The 23,135-nt window shown below is 37.9% G+C and overlaps 1 protein-coding gene across 1 annotated transcript; it reads left to right on the top strand.

Annotated features, from left to right (window-relative positions):
* NOXO1 (NADPH oxidase organizer 1) lies at positions 1-23,135 on the top strand. Its single transcript, XM_044089119.1, has 8 exons — positions 1-137; positions 2,763-2,843; positions 2,941-3,013; positions 7,235-7,412; positions 8,263-8,462; positions 11,201-11,314; positions 19,204-19,321; positions 20,439-23,135. Exons 1-8 carry the CDS (start codon positions 72-74, stop codon positions 21,067-21,069), a joined length of 1,461 nt encoding a protein of 486 aa, XP_043945054.1. The 5' UTR covers positions 1-71; the 3' UTR covers positions 21,070-23,135.

The raw sequence follows: 23,135 nt of genomic DNA, 5'->3' as shown, positions 1-23,135 counted from the left end.
ACTCATTCAAGGATTTGCTGGTTCTAAGGTCTGCATACTGGGATAGTGATTCAGAAGCGCACTTTGTCAACATGCTGGAGAACCGACACCCCCTGCATGTGAAGCTCATTGGGCTCATCAGACACAAGAAGTGCAAGGTATGTAACAGAGGGATGTCTGCAGCAAAGCTCACGGCGATGTCTAAGGGATGCATGCAGTTTACTTGCATAATAGCTGGAAACTCGTATATTATGGTACCGTAAATCAACTGTATCGCATTTCTAGGACCAGTCCTTCATTTTCCATCGTACAAACTCCTTGTACAATAATAAAAGGGTTTGACAGACATTCAGAATAAAGATATCTAAGCAAATATATATGCTAAATAATTCTAAAATAATACTGCTTCCTCAGTGAAATACATTGTAACTGTTAGGGTACAACAAAACATTGTCCTTGGTTTCCACATCTGGGAAAAAAACTTTAAAGAGTTAGCTTAAAGACTCGTGGGTCTTGTTATATTTATTTAGGGTGACCATGTGTACCTATTTTCAAAAGCCCATCCTGATATTTGCAGTTTTGACTTACCAAATGACAACAATATTAAATACCCTAATTTTAGTGGCATCATTAATTGTCCTAATGTGAGTGGTAACTTTGATAATGCGTTGAAAACAAGTCTCCTGCGTTGTCCGGTGATGCCCACTGCCCTGCATCGCCTTGTTTTGTAAGAAACGTTCCACAAAGGCAGTGACCCTACAATAACGTATGCATTTATACTGGCTGTATTTTTTTTAATGACGTGATTTAAAAAGTGCTAGTAACGTTGTTTCGTTTTATAATTTCTCAGATTTATTTATTTATTTTACATTTGTTTGCCAGGAAAATCCGACTGGGTAGAGCCCGTTTTCAGCGGATGCCCGAGTAGAAAAGCTCTACATACTTAAAATTACATGGAGTAACAAACACAGCTGAATCAGATACAGAAACATAAGATACATATTGATAAGATTTTGTGCTACATAGTAAAAAATAAAACAGAATCCAGAAAGTTGTGCTGTATTTTAAGGAATGATCTATCTACTCATAACGAATTTGATAAATCTGACTTAGTAGCCTTTAAAATCCTTGTTTACAACTAATGCTTGGCACTAAAAATAAATAGCTTTTTTTCCTGAAGGCAGCAATTTAATTCAAAATGCTGTCTTAACTGTAGTACACTTTTTCAAACTACTACACTAAAATTCATTGGTCCAGAGGGTGAAATATGTAAGTAAAAGTCACCAAAAGGTTTTAAAAATGTAGTAAGCGAGTTTAGCTGGTTTGCTTTGGTTCTGCACGTGTTTTAGTAACTATATTTAACTTTGTATTTTAGTTACAAATGTATCCACAGGTTATTGTTTTTTTGTCGTGGCCAGTAGCTAGGCAGATAATTTAAAGTACATTAGCTACATGTATGAAAATATTTAAAGTGTTGCTTAAATATTCTGCCAAAAGCTATTCTCCAGATGCTCAGAAATCTGTTTATCACTATGTACCCACAATGCAGTAAGAGTATTTAATTACTCGCTTAAAAAAGGCTATCTATACCTGTAACATCACCTAACCTTCCCTTTGCCCACATCCAATGCAGTTATTTATTACTGGATTCACTACTTATTTAATTAATTAATGTATTAATTAATTAATTAATTGATTTATTTTTACTGCTGCTTACCAGGACAGTCTGATAATAGCTTCATAGCATGATACTAGGGTACTTATAAGCCTAGCCAAGAATTTCACCCATGTTCTCTCAATGTTTTGATTGGGTCAGAAGTATCCATTTTCAGTGGGAGCCTGGAGATAATAGCATATGTAATTAGTTGACAATAATTGAAGTACAACCTATCATAAACATTTTAAAGATAACATAGGATACCATAAGATATGTTTGTATGTACATATTTGCAAATTGTATAAAAATTTACAGATAACACAAACTAGTGTATTGTTTATCACAGAAAATATTATTGAGGCAGTTAGGAAGCTGCAGTAAAACAGATTTTTTTTTTCATTGAAATAGTGTTGAGTATTGAGGTAAGGGATGAGAGTTAGGTGAAGGGTGAACAGAGAATAGGTAGAAATAAGGAAATGACTGGGAGAAGGAAAGTGTGTGACAGTATATGATAGTTGTCACAGTGTAGGTTAATAGAGGGACTAAAGTCTGAAGGTAAAAACAGTATACGATAGAAGGATTGTGCTTATAGTATATTTAGCCAGTAGAGAATGGATTTAGGCAGGACCTCACACTTTTGAACTTGGCACTATGTGTTATTCCCTCTGATTTTCTACAAAAATCCTATTTTAAATACCCTGTTCTTCTTTACTATAGGATGTGCATTTCAGTGACATTATGATGAGCCTTCTCATATTTCCTTTCCATAACACAATGCAAAAAAATGTATGTTATTAGTATTCTAATTGTCTATGAAAATTCAGGTCTGGTGGCAGTTTGTTATTGCAGGTAAAGGAATGCTAAATGGTTCAGTTTGTCTTGTGCTTCACTTCTTGTTCAAAGGAATATTTTGTATGTAATGTTTATTCATGTTTATTTCTATAAAATAAAGACACCAGTAATTCCTTTCTTAGGTGAGGTGGATGAGAGGTGTGACGTTACATAATACAGTACAAGTTCACCAGGCCTCTGGGCCTTTTGCAGCTGGCTATTTGCATTGTAGTTAAGTTACTATGGTCATTTGCACAGCTGATAAACAATACACATTCTTATGTTTTCATTACAGACCTACCTGTTATCTGTTCTGTGGTCTGATGGAAATGAAATCATTGTGTACAGAAGATTTTGTGATTTTCGAAAGCTACAGGTAGGTAGGCTCTTCATGTCACAGTTTGATGTCTCATTAGTCTGCAGTTACATGGGTCAATGCTTCACTTTAACTGTCTTCCCTGCATGTTTACCAGAAAGCACTCCAGAAGAAATTTGCTGCAGCTTCAAGGCTTAAGAAGTCAGAAGAAATTCTTCCCAGACTTAAAGGTAATCAATTCCTCTTAAGTATTTCATTCTTCTGATACTTTTCAAAGTAAAGTTTATGCTGATTTTAGTTCTTGTTTAACAGCAGCCTGTTGTGTTACATGGAGTCGTGCCAAGTTGTTGCCTTTATGTTGCAGTGTGAGGGTTTAGTGAAGAAAACAGCAAAGTAGCCTTCTGGGTAGAAATTGCTACATGCTAGTTACTGTAAATGCTTGGAATTCACAAGCTCCATCACACATTATCCTCCTGTAAGACCTGTTGTTGCCACCATTTTGCACCCTAGTAAATTAAAAAGACAGATTTATATGTGATTTTCTCTCCAAATTGCAGAGAAGTACTGACCATTGATACCCAGTGGTCATGATAAACAAACAGAGAAAGGAGTTTAGGCAGTATGTTTTTTTTTTACCAGCCATGAGGTATATACCAATCCACTATGGCAGCCTGTCAGTTTATCAAGCATGCTTCTAGCAAATGCTAGTAGACGGAAGGAAATCTACCCAAATAACTTTCACCACCAGTGGAGAGCGTTCTTTTCTTCATGGTTGTGTGACCTTGGAGTAGGAATATATATGTTTGAAGGGGGTAGGGGATTGCCCCCTTGCAAGAAGAAATTCCTTCTATTTTATTTATTTATTTTTTTTCTACCAAGAATTGGTAGATTTGCTAATGGATCGATATGCTTCCCCTACTATAACACTGAAGTCAGATGAGAATTTCCTTGTTGGGACTGCTGCATATCCGCAAGTCAAGCTCCACTTAATAACCTGCACAGGCAATCTCAATCTGGTCTGTGACATCAATAGGACTTGTTGGCAGGACAGATTTATGTCCCAGAGACTCCCCCCTCTGTGGAATAGACACCCTTTCTATGTCAAGCAGAGTACCTCATTAACCCTTTTTAAGTGCAACCTGGATAACTGGATGGGGAACAGAAAATACACCCCCTGGGATTCCACCTGTGTCCCTGCTGGACAGGGGCATTTGGGTGCTGACTTGTAAGAACATGGGCTAAATACTTGGCTAGACTTATAAGGGCCTCAGGCCAATAGCCCAGTAACTTCCTATGATCTTAAATCTGTATCAGTGAGAAGATTTTACCATGAAATGTACATTAATGTCTGACCTCAATAAATACTGATTTATCTGTGTTGTCCACAAATGCTGATCCATAAACAAGAACAATAGGACAGGTGGAGAATTTGTACCTGCTGTGAAAAATATTTCACACAAGAACACTTGCAGATTAGAGGCTACTCATTCAAAAGATGATTAAATGCAAAGTGTCAATTTTTCAACCTTTAATGTAAAATAAATTGAGTGATATTGTACATGCATACCCCACTGGATGATTCCCACATAGATGTGGGCATGCAGTGATGTTTTCCCTTTTCCTCAATGTAGTGCAATCTCGGAGTTGGTATATTCAATTTTCAGGAGGGTGTGGGGGTGCAAGTAAAAAAATACATTACAGTCCCGGACTGTTGGGCAGTGGGTGTGATCTAGATGGGCCTGACACCCAGTAGGGAATTGTTTAAAAAAAAACTTGTAGCACTAGTCCATTTGTGTATGCAGCTTCATCAGGTTTCTTACAGAAGCCTAGACACGCCTCACCGAACTACAATACACTATAGCCAAAGGAATGAAACTCAGAATTCAAAGTACAATATCACAAATGAAACACTACAAAAGACTAACAGATTAAAAAAAGTGTCATATAAAGATGATAAATTACTTACATTGTCACTATTACATATCTTTAAGTCCATGTTTACAAATGGGTCCTGTAACCCCCGCCCCCTACTTAATTATTCTCGCACAAATATTTCACACCCTGGCAGAGATTAGTGCAAAATATGGTCTCAGACAAACTCTTGTGACTTTGGAGTGAGAAGTTAGATATGGAGGGTAGAGGGGATTGCCCCCTCTGTATATACACTGTTATGCATACTATAGTATTCAGAACTGTCTTGAATATTGTATTTTCAGGATATCGTGTTATAGGTGTCTGCAGTTTTAGCCATCCCATCACTGGCATTGTGCAGATCATTGAGGTGTGTTTCAGTCTTGTTGCAAAAGGAACTCACTTGCAACTCATCTGCAGTTTTACTGTAGTTGACTTATTTTAATGGAATTTATTCCTAAACAATAAAATATGTCCATCCCTATTTATAAGCTGCAGCTGTGCATGAAATATTACTGTCAGAATTTTAAGTGCACTCAGAAAAAGTCAAATAGTTTTGATAACAGATTTATGTTTTACATATCAGACTAGGCCTCACTGTAAATAACAGAAGCCATTTTTATTATTTAAATCATTTATTTAAAAAGGGGGACATATTTCTTTATACACACACACACATATGCACACACGCACACACACACATATATATACACACACACACACACACACACACACACACACACACACACACACAAACCCAAACATCTTTCAGTATGGCATGGTTCCCAGAAACTATGCCTTCAACAAATTTCCAGTTTCTATATGCCTAATAGACAAGTATGTAGAATTTCACAGTCAGTTTCTGGCAATTTTGCCTTAATGCTTTTACAATAAGGTGACTTAGCAAGTCATTTTATAGAAAATTGTACCTTATTGCCTGCACTGATAAAGGAAATCCATTAACTTTATGCTGCTTTGTTACCCTCAACCCACCCAAGCTAGATCACACTTAAAATGGGCAGCCATTATTGTTCTCTTAGCTACTAACTTTCAATTACAAAAAAACAGTATGCTGCTCAAAACATTTATGAAATTGAGCAACAGGTAAACTGTAGAATGCCAAGTGAACCCTTAATATTCTATACCTTTATTATCCAGGTTGAAATATTTAAATAATATCACCCAAATTGTCTTCCTCTCCTCAAAATCACCTGACTGTTTTGTAGTGTAGTTTTATTCAACTCAAGTGCACTATTTCTTAACAACATCTGCAGCACCTAGATGTGGCTATCTTTTTCATTGCTCTTCGACAATGGTTACATATTCATAACATGGCTTTGTTGTTGTTGTCTTTTGGCTTTTCCTGGTTAGGGGTCGCCACAGCGGAACTCCGGTCCGCTAATGATTCGCAGCAGATTTTCATGAACGTCGAGGTGCCAGCTCGATGTTCAACCTTCAATGAAGGCACGCCCATTTACGCATGTCTTTCGAACACCCACCCAACCGCGGGGAGAACATGCAGACTCCACACAGAAGGCACTCCCCGCACTCCAGCCGAGAATCGAACGGGAGAACCTCTTGCTGTGAGGCAACAACACTACCGCTGCACCACCGCGGAAGTCTATATTAATAGCATGCTATATATTTCATTACTGTTCAACGGTAAGTTACATTCCGACTCTGGCTACTCATTTATTGCTTGCCAGTGATGCCAATATATTAACCAGTGTCTGTAGAGTTTCATGGCTGCTGGTTTGTTTGCAATAGGTTTTATTGGCCGGTTGATATTTCAGGCTACAATACATATCCCAGCTCTTTAACCAGTATTGCCAGTGCTGTAACCTTGTATTGCTGTATAGGGTCAGTTGGAAAGGTTATTCTTCAGGCAGAGACAGGCTGAGACTGTATTCTTTTTGTTAGAGTCCTTGCAGCCATGAGGCCATGACATCGAAAAACTGATTAGTAAAATAAAATTCATGAACTGCTAAATCAAATTAATCGTGAAGCTCTGTACAGGTAGAGATTTTCTGGTTGAGATTAATTGCGTTTGCAGACACTTTCCTGTAATTTCAATGTTATTTGGTGCTCTATTTTTCTGTTGTGGTTTTGAACAATACAGTGTTACATGACAAAACTGACTATTCATAATCCAGAAAGCAACTTTGTTCTAAAATGTTTCATTTTCATGACTGTTGAGATACAGTCCTTGCAGTAATGGGAACATAAAATCCAGGAAATCCTAAATCAGATTAATCATACTGATCTGTTCTTCAGAAGGCAGAGCAAAGGTCTCTGTTTGTCTTATTTTGTCTTTAGTTTGCAGTATGGTTACATATTACTCATGTGCGCGCGCGTATGTGTGTGCGCGTGCGTGCGTGCATGTGTGGCCGCGTGTGCGTGCGTGTGTGTGCGTGCGCGTATGCTTAAGGATGTTGTTGAGAGCTTACAGGGGTGAAAGAGTTGTAGTAAGAGGTTGATGAAATCTACATCTAAGCTAGGAGGGGTTATGCGTCTAATAAATTATCCTTATTTGTTGCCAGATGCCCCTCTAAAATTCATCCGAAATAGGGAAGAAAGCAGATGCATGCGAAGGCTGATATTATTAGAGAAGTACTGCACGGAACTTTTAGATAAAGAAGACATCTCACAGTGCGACCATCTGATTCAGTTCTTTTTGCCTCAGGCTAATGATCTAGAACCTTCATTCCCTAAAAACAGGTAAAATTTGTGTATTATGACTGTTCTAAGAAATATTTTCATTGGTAAATGTATCTTAGTTGCTGAATGCAGCAATAAGTTAACAAGTAAACGTTGGCATTTTATTTTCATAAAATGTAGTTTATGGAGCATTTAACTCATAGAATCATGCTACTCCATTAGTGTACTAATAAAAATATCTGTGTTGTGTAAGTAAAAAGTCAGGAAGTCTGAATATGTAGCAATGGTAATTGAACTCCCAAATCAGAAACACACTAAATATTCCCTTTTACATGACATTAAGATGATCACATGAGAAGTCCATACTGACAAATGGTCATTAGAAAACACAGAGCCATTAAACATTTACAAATATAGATGTTGTATTATTTTTAATTCCATATTCTGTAATTCCTCTCAGTCCCTTCCTAGTGTTGATAGCTTCTCCTAGGAGTGCAGTCCTGGAGACCTGAATTGTATATGTGATGTCATCTTTGCCTAATGTGATTGCCAAGCACTTACCACCCTCTACGTATCTCTTGACCTTTTTGCCCAGTTTCAGCCTCATCTAGATCTGCTTTTTCTGCTCTGTTTTCCTGACTCTGTGACTAGAATTATGGCTGCAGGTATACTTTGTATTTTTGTTTCCTGTTATGCCCACATATGTATCTTACCCATATATCTGGGGTCCTCCTCAGCATTACAGTTAAAAATACTTTGTCTCATCAGCAAAAGTCTTCCATTCTTTGTCAGCACAGAACATCATTTTTTAAATGTTACCACACTTACAGTAGGCTGTTGTTTACACACCAGATGTAACCAGTGTCTTGAAGTACATTTTATCTTTTTTCTTTTTTTTTCTTCTGGCTAGTTTCATCATCTTGCCATCTATGGTGGAACCAGAGGATAATGAAGTAATGAAAAAAAGAGATAGCGTTTCATCCATTACGCAGCCATTAGTTTCTGAAACATACATCTGCAAAGATTCGTATGACGCAAAGGATGTTAAGAACAGGCCATTTAAAGTGAATAAAAATGATCGTTTGGGTGTATTGATTAAAGATCCATCTGGTAAGCTTGCTGTCTGTGGTTTTATTTTATTCAGAAGATATACACTTTGCATCTTTGTGATAAAAATATATCAATTAGTAATGAGTGGAAGATCTGTATCAGTAAGAATTAAAATATTCAGCTTATTAGCAGCATTTAAATGCAAAATATCTATTGTTTAAGAACAGCTTTGGGGGAGAAAGTTTGTATTTTGGTGGAGGAAACAGACAAGCAGTTGAAATAGTAGCAGTTGAAATAGTAGCAGTTGAAATAGTAGCAGTTGAAATAGTAGCAGCTGAAATAGTAGCAGTTGAAATAGTAGCAGTTGAAATAGTAGCAGTTGAAATAGTAGCAGAGTACTTAACTAAACAGAAAAGAAGTGCAAAATAGGTTTGGCTTATCCAAAGCATAATTCCAGCCCCATTAAATCATATGGTTAGGTCAAAGTGGTATACATTTGTTTCATTATGTCATTTTCCAGTTGAAACACTAGCAGACATGCCCAGTTAAATGCACAGACATCCACTGATTACTTTTTAAATTTATCCTAAGATTCTATGGCCTCAAAATTTGTTGTATTTAGGAAGATAATTTTGGGAACAAAGCTCTAGGTGTGAGGGGTGAAGGGCACCTCATAAGACGCTTTTCATTGGGTGTCCATTCATTTAATTTTGGTTATTTGGTCTTGTTTATTAAAAAGGGCAGCCGTTGTGGTGCAGCGGTTAGCATTGCCACCTCACAGCAAGAGGTTCTCCTGTTCGATCCTCAGCTGAGGTGCCTTCTGTGCGGAGTCTGCATGCCCTCTGTGTGGTCATGTGGGTTTCCTCCGGGTGCTCCGGTTTCCTCCCACATCCCAAAGACATGCTGTAGGTGGATTGGATACTCCAAATTGGCCCTGTGCATGTGTGTGTCTTCTATGAAAGGTTGGGCACTGGGTTGGTAACTCAACACCATAAATACTTGTGCGAATTCACCAGTGCAGACAAAGTAGCTTTTAGTGTTACCAAGCCTTTAACAGTTATGGTCAGCTTGTTAATCCTCACATAGCTTAATGCCATCATGATTACCAGGAAGAGAACAAAATGCCAGTTAATATAGTTCACTGCATCAGTATCAGTATCAAAAAGCAGAGATACTCAGTATCAAAAAGCAGAGATACTCAGTATCAAAAAGCAGTGATACTATCAAAAAGCAGAGATACTCAGGGAAAACAGGAAACAGGTGACACACTGAAATCATTGTAGTGAAACAGGTATTTATTGGCCATTTGTCCTCACTGTGCCTGTGTGTATGTATGTGCACCTACACAGGTGCAAAATATAGATATTATTAATAGCAACATAAATACAGATATGAATGAGACTCTAGCAGTACTAGAGAAAAAAAATAACTGAAGCAAAAAGAGGTATTAGGAGGTATAAACTGATGACAAAACTACAGACAAAATCAGGAAGTTCATATAGAACTGCAGTGCCCTGCTGTTCTAGCTTTTGGGTTTAGTTAGTATAACTAATTCAGATTATTTTAGTCATTTTTGCTTTCATAAACTGTCAGACAATATTGATTTAATAAAATGCAAAATTACTTTTTAAGTGACATTGCATAATATGAGCAAAATACTCACATATGCATCATAATACATAATGTCACTTATCTCATGTTGCTGACTTACTAACTTACTGAAAAGCAATATACTGAAATTCCTAAAACTGAATGTGCAATACTGAACTGTTACCCTACATAAAAAAGGACCTGGACTCCCCCCTCCCCTCCTTGCAGGATTCATGTTAGCACCTGTTTCTAAGTTTCATTAACGGGGGGGGTGATACTGTTGACTGGCTGTATACTGGTGCAGCCTGTGTGTGCAGTGCATGTATGCATCTGGTGCAGCCTGTGTGTGTAGTACAATGCATGCATCTGGTGCGGCCTGTGTGTGTGCAGTACATGCATGCATCTGGTGCGGCCTGTGTGTGCAGTACATGCATGCATCTGGTGCGGCCTGTGTGTGTAGTACATGCATGCATCTGGTGCAGCCTGTGTGTGTGCAGTACATGCATGCATCTGGTGTGGCCTGTGTGTGTGCAGTACATGCATGCATCTGGTGCGGCCTGTGTGTGTGTGCAGTACATGCATGCATCTGGTGCGGCCTGTGTGTGTGCAGTACATGCATGCATCTGGTGCGGCCTGTGTGTGTGCAGTACATGCATGCATCTGGTGTGGCCTGTGTGTGTGCAGTACATGCATGCATCTGGTGTGGCCTGTGTGTGTGCAGTACATGCATGCATCTGGTGCGGCCTGTGTGTGTGCAGTACATGCATGCATCTGGTGCGGCCTGTGTGTGTGCAGTACATGCATGCATCTGGTGCAGCCTGTGTGTGTGCAGTACATGCATGCATCTGGTGCGGCCTGTGTGTGTGTGCAGTACATGCATGCATCTGGTGCGGCCTGTGTGTGCTGTACATGCATGCATGCTGCTAGCAGGTTTTGAGTTCTACATTGTAAAGTTTTGACATTTCAGGATTTTGCATTCACTATTATGCCTTTCAGTATGCCATATTCGTCAAGTTGTCATATACCCATAATGCACAGTGCCACATGAAGCATAGAGTTGCCCAGTATGGCATGTATACTAGAATCATTATTCCTTCTCATTTTAGTAATACTTAGGGGAACAATTCCTTTTTGACACTGTTTTGCACTCTTATTTTTGTAGGTTTCTGTTTCTATAAACATAAAAGTATCTTTCTTGACTTCAATAGGTTGGTGGTTAGTAGAAAATGAAGAGAAGCGCATATCTTGGTTTCCTGCTCCCTACCTGGAGAAATGTACTGCAGAAGAAGAAGAAGATGAAGAAAATGAAGATCCGCATGATGGTAAGCTGAGCTCTCTGCCCTAATATTATTATTAAGGCATGCTTTAAGCTTGACATGGTGATAAGCTGAGCTTTCTGCCACAATATCAATATTAAAATATGCTTTAAGCCTGACATACTGGTACGCTGAGCCCTCTGTCCCTATATCAGTATTAGGATATGCTTTAAGCCTGACATACTGGTACACTGAGCACTCTGTCCCTATATCAGTATTAGGATATGGTTTAAGCCTGACACACTGGTATGCTGAGCCCTCTGTCCCTATATCAGTATTAGGATATGCTTTAAGCATGACATACTGGTACGCTGAGCCCTCGGTCCCTATATCAGTATTAGGATATGGTTTAAGCCTGACATACTGGTACGCTGAGCACTCTGTCCCTATATCAGTATTAGGATATGCTTTAAGCCTGACATACTGGTACACTGAGCACTCTGTCCCTATATCAGTATTAGGATATGGTTTAAGCATGACATACTGGTATGCTGAGCCCTGTGTCCCTATATCAGTATTAGGATATAGTTTAAGCCTGACACACTGGTATGCTGAGCACTCTGTCCCTATATCAGTATTAGGATATGGTTTAAGCATGACATACTGGTATGCTGAGCCCTTTGTCCCTATATCAGTTTTAGGATATGCTTTAAGCATGACATACTGGTATGCTAAGCCCTCTGTCCCTATATCAGTATTAGGATATAGTTTAAGCCTGACACACTGGTATGCTGAGCACTCTGTCCCTATATCAGTATTAGGATATGGTTTAAGCATGACATACTGGTATGCTGAGCCCTCTGTCCCTATATCAGTATTAGGATATGGTTTAAGCATGACATACTGGTATGCTGAGCCCTCTGTCCCTATATCAGTATTAGGATATGCTTTAAGCCTGACATACTAGTATGCTGAGCACTCTGTCCCTATATCAGTATTAGGATATGCTTCAAGCATGACATGGTAAGTTAAGCACTCTGCCCTACTAATAGTTTTGGCATATTTATTTATTAGCCTGGGTTGAACAATAATTACAAATGACCAATTTCAGTCTCAGTCCATATAAGACAGAAGTAGAGAGTAACAGGGAGTGGAATTTATATACACCAAAGTACAGTTTTACAAATAATAGAACTTTAGAAGCAGACATATCCGTCTCATCTTGATTATGGTTTATCTGTCATTGCATCAGCTTACAAACATAAGAGGACAAAGAACAAAAATATTAAGAAAGATAGATGTGATGAAAGCAATGTGCAGTATTAGAACAGACTAGGATCTATTATGCACTACTGGAGATAACAAACTAAAAATTTCAAAACAGGCGGAAAGACTCAGAAGATACAAAGATAAATATAAGGGAAAAACACAAAATAAGCAATGTACTGATGACCCAAAAAAGGTTTTATAGAGAATTGGGAAATAAGGTAAAAGGAATTGATATACCACTGAAAAAAGAGGAAGTAGATACATTTTGGAGAAGTAGCTATGAAGATCCTGTGGAACATAACAAAGATGCTAAATGGATTGAAGAAGTAAAAGAAAGAATAAGAAGTTTAAAGGTACAGGATATGAAATGGGATGAATTAACAGCCAGAGAGATTGAAACAAAGTTGAGAAAAGCCTTTAATTGGAAAACCCCAGGCCTAGATGCAGTACTTAACTTTTGGCTTAAAGTATTAACTTCCTTACATGAGGCTCTAGCCATGAGTAAGAACTATTTATATGCACACCCCGAACAGACACCACACTGGTTAACAACAGGAAAAACAATGCTCTTGCTTAAGAGTGAACCTGCAAGCTACGCTAAAAATTATAGACCAATAATTTGTCTTCCGACTACGTATAAACTATACACAGGGATTGACGCCAACAGAGTTTATAGTCATTTAGAAGAAAACTCAATTATGGCAGTAGAACAAAAGGGCAATAAAAGAAAGTCATATGGAACAAAGGATCATTTGTTGTTAAATAAAGTTATAGTGGAGAACTGTAAGAAAGGGAAGAATCTAAGTATGGCATGGATTGACTATAAAAAAGCATTTGATAGTATCCCACATTCATGGATAAAAGAGTGCTTAAAAATGTATAAGGTACATCCTACACTGATTGACTACATTAAAGTGACCATGAAACAGTGGCAGACCACTTTGCAATTAAGCCATGATAAAGGACAGATTATTATCCCAGGGATAAAAATCCAAAGGGGGATATTCCAGGGTGACTCCCTGTCACCGTTGCTATTTTGCCTTGACATTAATCCATTAAGCTGTTTACTTAACAGCCTAGGCCTTGGCTATAATTTGGCTTCTAGAAAACAACAAAGTATAATGACTTCTCATCTTCTCTTTGTTGATGATTTAAAATTGTATAGCTCATCAGATGAGGAACTGAAAGCACAGCTGCAGGTTGTCAAAAAACTTTTTCAGATGATATCGGAATGTCATTTGGTCTTGACAAATGTGCAAAAGCAACCTTTAAAAAAGGAACATTGCAGCACCAGGAAAACATCAGTTTGGGACAAGAATGTGATATAAAAGAACTTGAGCAAGAGGGGGTATATAAATACTTGGGAATTGTTGAAGGATCAGCAATAAAACATGAACAAATGTGAATAAAGCTTAGTAAGGAGTACTTTAGAAGACTTAAATTAATCCTGAAAACAGCACTGACATCTAGGAACAAGATCCAAGCTATAAATCAATTTGCTCTTCCTGTCCTAACTTATAGTTTTGGAGTGATTGACTGGCCCCATAAAGTGTTGGATAGATTGGATATTAAAACAAGAATGATGCTTCATGCTCACCAAATGATTTATAAAAATCAGTGTGTACCAAGATTATATATCCCCCGTTCTGAAGGAGGGATGTGCCTCTTGAAATTGATTACATGTATAGATCTGCAATCGTGGGACTCCACACATATCTACTGACCTCACAAGATCCAAATGTGGTGAACGTTTTGAAACATGAGGAGAATAAATCTAAGATGACATCTCTGCTTAATTTAGCAGAAGCATATCGGCATCAAGCAGGAATGGAAATCAAACCAGAAGTGGATAAAAACCAGGCAGCAACTGAATGTGCCAAAACAAAAGAAAGAATATAAGATGAAGGACCAGATGAGAAGGCAAGACATGTGGAAAAAACATAAATATAGCTGCAAGTATAGAAAACGTCTGGAAGAACCTCATGTTGATCAACAATGAAAGCAGGAATGGTTAAGGAGAGGCAAATTTACATCAAGAAATGAAAGGTTAATACTGGCAGCCCAAGATAGTAGGCTACGTACACGTTGGTTTCCTAAGTCTATTGAACATGTGGGAGAAACAGATATATGTAGGTTTTGTGGAACCAAATTGGAAACAGTCATACACCTTATTGCTGGTTGCGACTCTCTTATGGCAGATGGACTGTATACTGAAAGGCATAATAATGTGGCGAGATTGTGCAAATATTATGGTATTGAAGTGGCTGAAAAGCACTGGAAACATGAGTCACAGAGAATCATAGAAAATGATGAAGTCTACATCAGATGGGATCACCCAATACCAACAGTTCAAAAGATAGATGCTAGAAAACCAGATGTAGTGGTCCAAGAAAATAAGACAAAAGCAGCATCGATCATTGAAATTGCCACACCCAGTGACTACAGTGTCTTGTGTACGAGACACACAAAATCATAAAATATCAGGCTATGCAGGCAGAAACGAGAGCAATGTGGAAGAAAGATACCCAGACAGTTCCAATAGTAGTAGGAGCAACGTGTCTTATAAAAAAGAATTTACAATCGTATTTAGATATGTTACCAATCCATGTAACCCTGTACGAATTGCAGAAGGAGTTATTACTGGGCACATTGCAGGTGCTGCGAAGAGAACTTTTGGCTAACCTCAAAGAGTGAAACAATACTAATTTCATGAACTTTAATCGTACTTTGACTTAGGAATGGGGTCCATTTCTGTCATGGTATTAGAAACCCAAAAGACTTGGAGAAATTAAAATGGGAGGACTTCACTCCAAACCCTTTCCAGTAACATCCATAGATACATTTCCCGAGTTCTCAGAGTACTACAGCTCCGTCTTAGCCAAGGCAAAAATGGCTTCCTGTGGAACACAGATACAAATGTTTTATGTTTAGTCCATAAATTTGTAGAACAAAATTCCTTCCCATCTCTGGCTGCCAATATCAAAGGGAAGAAACCCAGCTTCACTTTCAGATCAATTCCCAGTTCTGGTTGGACATTACAGACCCCAAGAAATAGGCTTCAGTGCACACAGCACAATATCTCAGTACTAGACCCAACACTCCTGGGAAGCCTTACCAACCTACTGTTAACAAATTAGATCAATTTCAGTCTTTTCAAAGACTGTTAAAAATCTCTCTTTAAAGAAGCCAGTTGCTACTGTTTTCCCATCAAATGCATAGCATGAACAACAAACTCATTACACCAAGCATTATTAAATGACTCTCTTTCTTCAGCAATAAATATTATTTATTCTTCCTCTTGCTTTATGTTGTGGTGGTGCAGTGGTTAGCACTGTTGCCTCACAGCAAGAGGTTCTCTGGTTTGATTCTTGGCTGGAGCACCTTCTGTGTGGAGCCTGCATGTCCTCCCTGTGGTTAGGTGAGTTTGAAGGCCATGCCAGTAGGGGTGTGTGTGAGTATGTGCTTTCAGTGCAGGTTGTGTGCTGGGCTGGCAACTTGATGCCATAAACGCTTCACTGCCAATCAGTCTGAGGACTGGTGATCTGCTGTGGCGAACCCTAATTGGCGAAGCCGAAAGACATTGGTTTTGATTCTAACTCTTGCTTTGCTACTGTTTCCTTCTTCCTCTGTCCCTCCCCAGTTCTATCTCCATACACAGCTGCGCTCAGAAGCATGTGCACAGCTGTACTCAGAAGCATGTGCACAGCTGTACTCAGAAATATGCATGCAACTGTGTACTGAGAAGTGTGCACTCCAACCTTTCCATCCAGTAAAAACACGTATATACAAAGGCATTCGCCATATGTCAGTAAAAACACGTATATACAAAGGCATTCGCTATATGTCAGTAAAACCACGTATATACAAAGGCATTCGCTATATGTCAGTAAAAACACGTATATACAAAGGCATTCGCTATATGTCAGTAAAAACACGTATATACAAAGGCATTCGCCATATGTCAGTAAAACCACGTATATACAAAGGCATTCGCTATATGTCAGTAAAACCACGTATATACAAAGGCATTCGCTATATGTCAGTAAAAACACGTATATACAAAGGCATTCGCTATATGTCACCGACATCGCTCAGAATGTTTTTTTTCTGGAATGTATTTATTTATTGCATAGTTAACTATGTTTAAAGGTTAATTTCTAGACATACATTTTGCTAAACTTAACAGCTTTGTCTTATGTAAATTTTGTAAAACATGCTAACTAGCCTTGAAACAGTGCATTTACAAATGTTCGTCTAATCTTGTACTCTTCTTTTTTGTAACTCCCAGGCTGAGTTTGAAAATGGGCCGCTGAGATCAGTACTCTGGCCTGGTAAACAAATTGCAGTAAATGCCTGAATCTGAGTGAACGTTAGGTTTTCTGCATTTTGTTCGTATTTCCATAGTGGCTAACTATGGAAGTTAAATGCTTCAAAATGTGCATCCACTTAGGCATACCAGTTGTCTCATGTAATGATATGGTGTTTGTGATGGTCATGATGATGATTTTGGTTCAGGGAACAAATAATTCATCTAAATTCATTGCAGGATGTTAAAATAGGGATACTGATTAACATAACCCAGACAAAACTGTAGTTAGTCATAAACACAACATATTTTGAAAAGTAGAGATGCACATTCACAGTTATTTTTTTTTTCCGTCTTACCTGTTATATATTTCCAGCCAGCCTATTTGATGAAATACATAGTATCCACACTGATATAATCTGCAAGCAAATTCTTTTTCTTTTTTTTTTGCTCCCAGTTTTTAATCCCCACATTTGATCTAGAAAGGGGAGGGGGTCTAAACTGGGGAAACTGTTTGCATACATAAATGATGTAACCCAAAATGAGCATTACAGTCTGTGAATGCTTTTTTATAGCTATTGTCATACCTGTACTCAACTATGGATTTTATGCATGGGATTGCCCTTGACATGCAAACCTTTTCCAGTGAGCAGACAAGTGTCATCATATGTCCCCTCACTACAACTTGCCCTCGGGTACCTGAGGCAGTAACTAAACCTGAGTGAACAGTGAGACTGATGGACACTTTGACATAGCAAGAATGACCCAGTGATTTAAAGTTAATACCAAAGGCTAATAGTGTTGCCACTATTTTGCAGGCACTGCAATCTCAGAAAACTGTGCATAAATACTACTACAAACGTGGGTCTCCATTTCAGATCTTGTGAGTCCTGACATATCAAAAAATAAAATGTATAGGCAACAAAACAGCAAATTCTGAAACTCATGGTGACACTTTCAAAAGTGTTTTTTTTTTGCAAGAGGGCCCTCTTATACAATGAGGACATATTTACTACTGATCTAACCTCTCCCCTCTTTGGAGGGATGTATGACCTGTATCACATTGGAAATCAGTGTTTTCCCCATTGTGAGTACAAGTTCCAGTTCACCTGAGCGATGTGCTACTGCCAGTTGGCAGCTTTGTGAACTACCTGTGCCCCTGTGTCACAATCCTGGTTCTCTGTCTTCAAAGGGCTACTACAACCAGCAGCCTGCTCCAACCACCCCCCCCATAGGACAGGCACACCCATTCACTCTGCCAGCTCTACCAAACACCTGAACTACCAGTCTAACTTAGTTTGCCTGAGCTCTTATTCCTGTAAGCCACCAGACCAGCCCTTCTACTGACCGCTTTGTGAATATCCAATATTGTGGTAAAAGTAAGAATCTGCAGTTCTGTTTAAATTAAATATTTCATGCATTGTGAGCCTTTTTTGAAACTTTGTGAATATATTTTTTTGCCCTCAGTTAAATATGACCAGAAAAAGCACCATGTGATTAGCATGTGATACTGCATATATTTACATATTGATGATGTGCAGCTACGGGTGTAACTGACAAAACACCCTTACAGAACCATAACACATCTATGCAATCAAGCTTCATCTCCATTGTGGTACTATATCCATTTTGGAAGACACAAATAAGTCCATAAGACGTATAACTACAAAACAGCCATTAGTTTGTGATTCTAGTAGCCCAGGATACCCATCCTGAGACCAGGAAGTAATGCATGGCTGGGCATAAGAACAAAATGTCTGTCTGCATCCTCTAATCCTCTGTTTACTTCTCTATTTTTCTACTAAAAGGATATTGGCTTAATTTACTGAAAGGTTTTGATCCTGCATTGTGGCTGGCAAACTATTAACAAAACTGAATAAGAATACAGGTCTGCTTTTATGAGTAATCCCTACTTTTCACACCTCAATGAAAATATGGAACCCCATAACTAGAGCATTGAAGCCTAAATGATTCATAGCATTCAGCACACCTTGATTTTTAAATGAAAACTCTACAGTTTTTTTACACACAAAGCAGTGTGGTAGCATGCTGCTGAGCACAAAGCAGTGTGGTAGCATGCTGCTGAGCACAAAGCAGTGTGGTAGCATGCTGCTGAGCACAAAGCAGTGTGGTAGCATGCTGCTGAGCACAAAGCAGTGTGGTAGCATGCTGCTGAGCACAAAGCAGTGTGGTAGCATGCTGCTGACCCTCCTTCCACTGCACTGTTTGTTTTGTTTTTTTCTCTTGTCACTAGCTGATAGACCAGAGCCAGTATGGCAGAGTCCTTCTAGTGAGGAAATAGTGGAAACAATTATTAATTGTTATGTAGGTAAAGAATGGTAAGGATAAAACAAAATAAAATATTTTTATTTTTTTTTAGTTTTCCTATACTATGCTGTCAGAGGTTATGAAGCCAAAGAGAGTGATGAAGTTTCCCTAAACATTGGAGCAGTTGTTGAAGCTCTTCAGAAATCAGACGACGGCTGGTGGCTAATCAGGTCTGTAGTTTATGTCTGTTCTATACTTACCTGTTTAGTCAGGCTATATTTCTATTGTTTATTTATTTATTTATTTATCTTATTTATTTTACATTTGTTGACCGGGCTAGTCTAGCTGGAAGCATGTCCATTTTCAGTAGAGGCCCGGGGAGAAAAGCTCCATGTTGAGTACAACAATCCATTAACAAATGATATACAAAATAGCAATATAGAATAAAAAACACCAAAATTAAGTACAATCATGAAAAAGTATACAGAAGAATACAGCAAAATAGAGTCAAGGAAGAAGTATCAATTAGTTGTATACAAAACAGAGCATAAAACATTTATTTATTTATTTATTTTTTTAGTATAAGGCATGGCCAGAGCAATAAACATAGATGAATTATTGATATATATGTGAAGACTTCAGTAAAAAGTTACATCCTGAGCAGAGTTAGAAGAGAAGGCTATTTAAAGCAGGAGGTTGTAGGTGGGAGGAAGCAGCAGTTAGGGATAGAACAGGAGCATAACCAGTGAGTCATGGGATGAAGCTTAAGCTTCTTTTTGAAAAGAGCATGAGAGCAGAGAGTTGTAAGTTCAGAGGGTAGAGCATTCCAAAGTCTACCAATGGAATTGCAGAAGAGGGAGTCTCCTGCCAAATTGTTGGATCTGCAGGTGTTAATCAGAAGTTTGTTAGAAGAGCGTAGGTTTTTTGGATTTTGGTAGAGGGTAAGGAGGCTTGCAAGAATAGGAGTATTGGAAGATTGGTGTAGGGTTTTGTGGGCAATTGTAAGCTGAGAAAAGTGGAGATGGTGTAGAAACTCTAACCAGTCAAGTTGTTTAAGATTTAGACAATGATGAGTTCGAAAAGGAGAGGCAGCAGCAAATCTGGCAATATTATTATAGGATACAGTCAGCTGGTTAATGTTGGCTTTAGAAAGGTTTGTATAAATGGGTGAGGCATACAGTAATGTAGAGGTGAGATGTGTTCTGGCTATAGCAGTCCTGGCTGTTGGAGTAAGAAAGGGTTTGATTCTATAGAGGGATCCAAGTTTCTTGTTGATTGTTTTATACCTTAGTCTTTCAGACACATGCTGTTTTATAATAAATATGTTCAAACTTGTTGCTTCTTTAGGTACAATGGAAAAGTTGGCTATGCACCATCGATGTATCTCCAAGTCTACCGTAATCCTCACATGAAGTTCCAGATATTACAGCATAAGGAAATGTATGCATCAACCCCTAACCTAACCAGTGCCAGAAATAGTGTGCAGATAGACTCATTTCCTCTGAAACAGCTGCGTAAAATTTCATCAGATGATCAAAGCAGCACAGCAAACACCAACAGCAAAAATCTGACAAACCTGTCAAGGCAAAGATCAAAATCTTTGGGTTCTTTTCTAGGCACATGTGAAATGCATGTACAGGACTTCCAATCAAATAAAACAAGCCCTGAGAATCTTAGTTTAAGTTCAGACAGCACTAATTCAAGTAGTTTCAGCACGTCAGAAGCAGGAAGCCCAGAAAATTTACTCTGTGTACGTTTTAGTGACTTTGAGGATGAGATACAAAAACATAACAGCTCTAAGATGAATTCAAGTGATACCACACTTCAAGTACTGTCATCAGCTGACAGTTCTGATTCACAAACTGATTCCACTTTTCTTTGCCAGAAAACACCACCTATACCCCCACGACCCGCTATACAGGAAATACTGAAAACATGTACTATGATCACAAGACAAGCTGCCCAAAAGAATATGTAATGTAAAAACTCTTCATTATGCATTATATGCTAATTTAATGTAAAAAGTAAAAACTCTTCATGTTGTATTATGTGCCTAAGTAACTAGGGAGGCACTGGTCTCAGACTGCATCTCCATCTTTTCAACCTAAACAAAAATGTGAAATATTTGAATTTCATTATTAACAGTTTTTACAAGCACTGTGGTACAACTTAAATTTATGTACACTGCTGCTGGTAGGAGAACTTTACAATTACATCACTGAATGTGGCAAGGCTATATAAATATGGCCATTCTTAAGTTTTATGGTAAGGAATTAATTTCATCAAGTAAGAATGTGAAAATGTAGATGTTCTAGATCAGCTACATTAACTAGGATTTTTATTACCAAACTGCACATAGATAGCATTCCAACTATTCACAGTGATGATCCGTGAACAATGAAGCCTAGCAAACTACATCCATGATACAATCAGAACTTAACATTTTAATATAGCCTGGTCATTGAATGCTTAGACTTCCTAGAAATATACAAGTACAGTTTGATTTTTATATGTGACGACAACACTACTGCTGTGTATCTGTTATTGTGTTTTTTCACCTTTGTTTGGTGTGACTTTGGAGTAAATCCTAGCTTCATCTGCATTCCTGCTGAACAGCTATTTACATTTTTAGTGCATGGCTATCTAAGTAGTTTTACTTGTAACTGCCCACTCTGAAAATACCCTGGCTAGTGATTAAATATAGACAGGTGCATATATTTGTGAGACTGATGCATTCTTCTGGAAGTCACATATGCAGTTTGTGTTTCTCTTACTTTGTAATTGTGTAGTTTGTTTTTGGGCCTGATATCGTTGTAGGCACACAACTATAAACAACCCATTTTTACTTACATTCAGTCATCAAGCCACATACAGGGCTCATTGTGTCTTTTGAGTAGTTGGTAACCTTTGCCCCAACATACCTGTATCTTTGGCATTTTATGCAATTGAATACGTAACCTTATACACAGCCAAAGTTGTCACACACTGTATACTGTATCAAAGCACCTGTACTGAAGAAAGACTGCACCCTGACACACAGCATCTGCAAAACATCCTGCAGCATTTTTTAGTAATGTGACACAATGTGATAGTACATTTTGCTCCCATTTCCTGGTGGCATTCAAGATTTCAGTGTGCTGAGTTAGTAGACATTAAGGGCCTTTCTCAGCATCTGTATTTCATCATTACCTGTTACCACCGCTGTACTACAGGGAAGGTTTGCAAACTGATATAACATGACAGCTTCATAACTTAAGCTCAGAAAGAAGCCTAAAGTTGTTAAATATTTTCTACTACATACAGAGTTAGCACAGACATTGTGTAAACATCACATTCAGGAAAATTCCCACCTGATTTTAAGAATGCTAGGGTTTCTTGTTCATTACTATAAGGTAGTTCCTTTGGTCACCACAAAAGTGCTTCTTCTGAAAATACTGTTACAGTTTTATTTATTTTCTTTAATAGGCAATTACAAATTATTTTTTCGTAACAGACTATAACGCCTCATTAATATTTATTCATACTTAGTTTTCAAACAAAGTTGTAAACACTCTAGAGAAAGTATGGCCATGGAAGAATTGTAAATGGTCTAAGGAAGGGAATATGTGTATCACAATGTTTTTTGTTTGTGTAAACATAATAGGATTTGGCAGGAGATGATTTGCTGATTTTAAATGTCACAATCTGTTAGTGTTACACATAGCTGATGTTCATATAATTTTAGAAACATTTAAGAGGCCTTTTAGTACAATCATTCATGCTGCAGCATTCAAATATTTAGTTATCTTTCTGTGTTCAGCTGCCTTTTTTATTTATTTACTAGTGCTGAGTATATTGTATAAATACTTGTATGAAGGACTACTTACTTGAAGGTTATCTCTATAATGTCTGCAGACTTGAAAAGTATTTTATTTAATTGAACTTTTTGTTTGAAAGGTTGCAGTGAATATATTTAAATTATACATAGTGTGTGAGTTTATCTATTTTATTTATACAATGTAGATTTTTTATGTTTTTGTATTTTTTTAAATAAAATTGTACAAA

Source organism: Protopterus annectens, chromosome 12.part0, assembly GCF_019279795.1.
Source record: "Protopterus annectens isolate FY-2018-M chromosome 12.part0, PAN1.0, whole genome shotgun sequence".
NCBI classification, from domain to species: domain Eukaryota; kingdom Metazoa; phylum Chordata; order Ceratodontiformes; family Protopteridae; genus Protopterus; species Protopterus annectens.
This window is presented reverse-complemented; position numbering and strand designations above follow the sequence as displayed.

Bases quoted from the DNA above. Each gene is read 5' to 3' on its own strand.
- NOXO1 (XM_044089119.1), top strand. From the start codon at position 72: ATGCTGGAGAACCGACACCCCCTGCATGTGAAGCTCATTGGGCTCATC. The intron at 2,844-2,940 runs GTAGGTAGGCTC...CATGTTTACCAG, and splicing joins GTGATTTTCGAAAGCTACAG to AAAGCACTCCAGAAGAAATT. The intron at 11,315-19,203 runs GTAAGCTGAGCT...ATTTTTTTTTAG, and splicing joins AAATGAAGATCCGCATGATG to TTTTCCTATACTATGCTGTC.